At 42.0% G+C, this 822-nt stretch overlaps 1 protein-coding gene across 3 annotated transcripts in view; it reads left to right on the forward strand.

Moving 5' to 3' along the window:
• Positions 1–822, forward strand: part of LPP (LIM domain containing preferred translocation partner in lipoma) — a 663,248-nt gene that overhangs the window by 298,162 nt on the left and 364,264 nt on the right. For all 3 annotated transcript variants that reach the window (XM_019623587.1, XM_019623578.1, XM_019623569.1), the window contains one exon: positions 85–197. In XM_019623587.1, coding sequence (XP_019479132.1) covers positions 85–197 — 113 coding nt within the window. The remainder of the gene's footprint in view (positions 1–84; positions 198–822) is intronic.

Below are 822 nucleotides of genomic sequence, written 5' to 3' on the forward strand. Positions count from 1 at the left end.
TTAAAATGCCAGCAAATGTGTGTTTTTGAGAGTGCTATAAAATTGTACCCCTATTGACTTCATGTGTGTGTTTTCTCTCTGTAGGTGATTTTCTTCCGCCCCCACCCCCGCCTCTGGATGATGCCAGTGCTCTTCCATCCACCCCTGGAAACTTCCCTCCTCCACCACCTCTCGATGAAGGTGCTTTTAGGGCACAGGTAAGATCTGTGATTGAAGTCATGTTTATAAGCCAGCTAGGAAGCTCGTGAATTCAGCGATTGTTTCTGTGGTGGATAAACATTTATCCAGAGCCTACAGAGAGCTTTACAAGTCACAAAGAGCTAAGGCACTTTAATGCAAAATGCCCAACTCAAGATCCTCAGAGTTCTGCAAGCTTGCACTACAAAGCCTTGGAAATCCTTTTACCTACTAATTTCGTTTAGAAACTGAAAGGCATTTTTTTAGGAATGCTATTTGAGAAGTTCACATTTTCTTGTTATTCCTGGAGACACACAACCATGCTTTTTTTATTGCTTGTTTTCTCTATCCACAAACATTGCATTCTAAGGGAATAAGGCTGATACTTTTAAGGCTCTGGTTGGTTCTGTGGGTCTTAATTGGTCAGCAACATCTTTCTAGCAAAAGCAGCAACAAATATCCTTAGGGTTTTCTCTTCTGAATGAGGTCAAGGATGTGTATTATAGTACATATTGATTTATATACAACTGTTGTGCTCCAGAGATTGTTGATTGCGAAGTAGCTCAGAGCTGGAGTCAGGAGCACAATTAGAAGTAGTTCTCAGCCTGTGATCATGCAGAGTCCCTGGTGACCAGCTGCCACCAT

The sequence above is a fragment of the Hipposideros armiger genome, unplaced genomic scaffold (assembly GCF_001890085.2).
Source record: "Hipposideros armiger isolate ML-2016 unplaced genomic scaffold, ASM189008v1 scaffold_14, whole genome shotgun sequence".
NCBI lineage: Eukaryota > Metazoa > Chordata > Mammalia > Chiroptera > Hipposideridae > Hipposideros > Hipposideros armiger.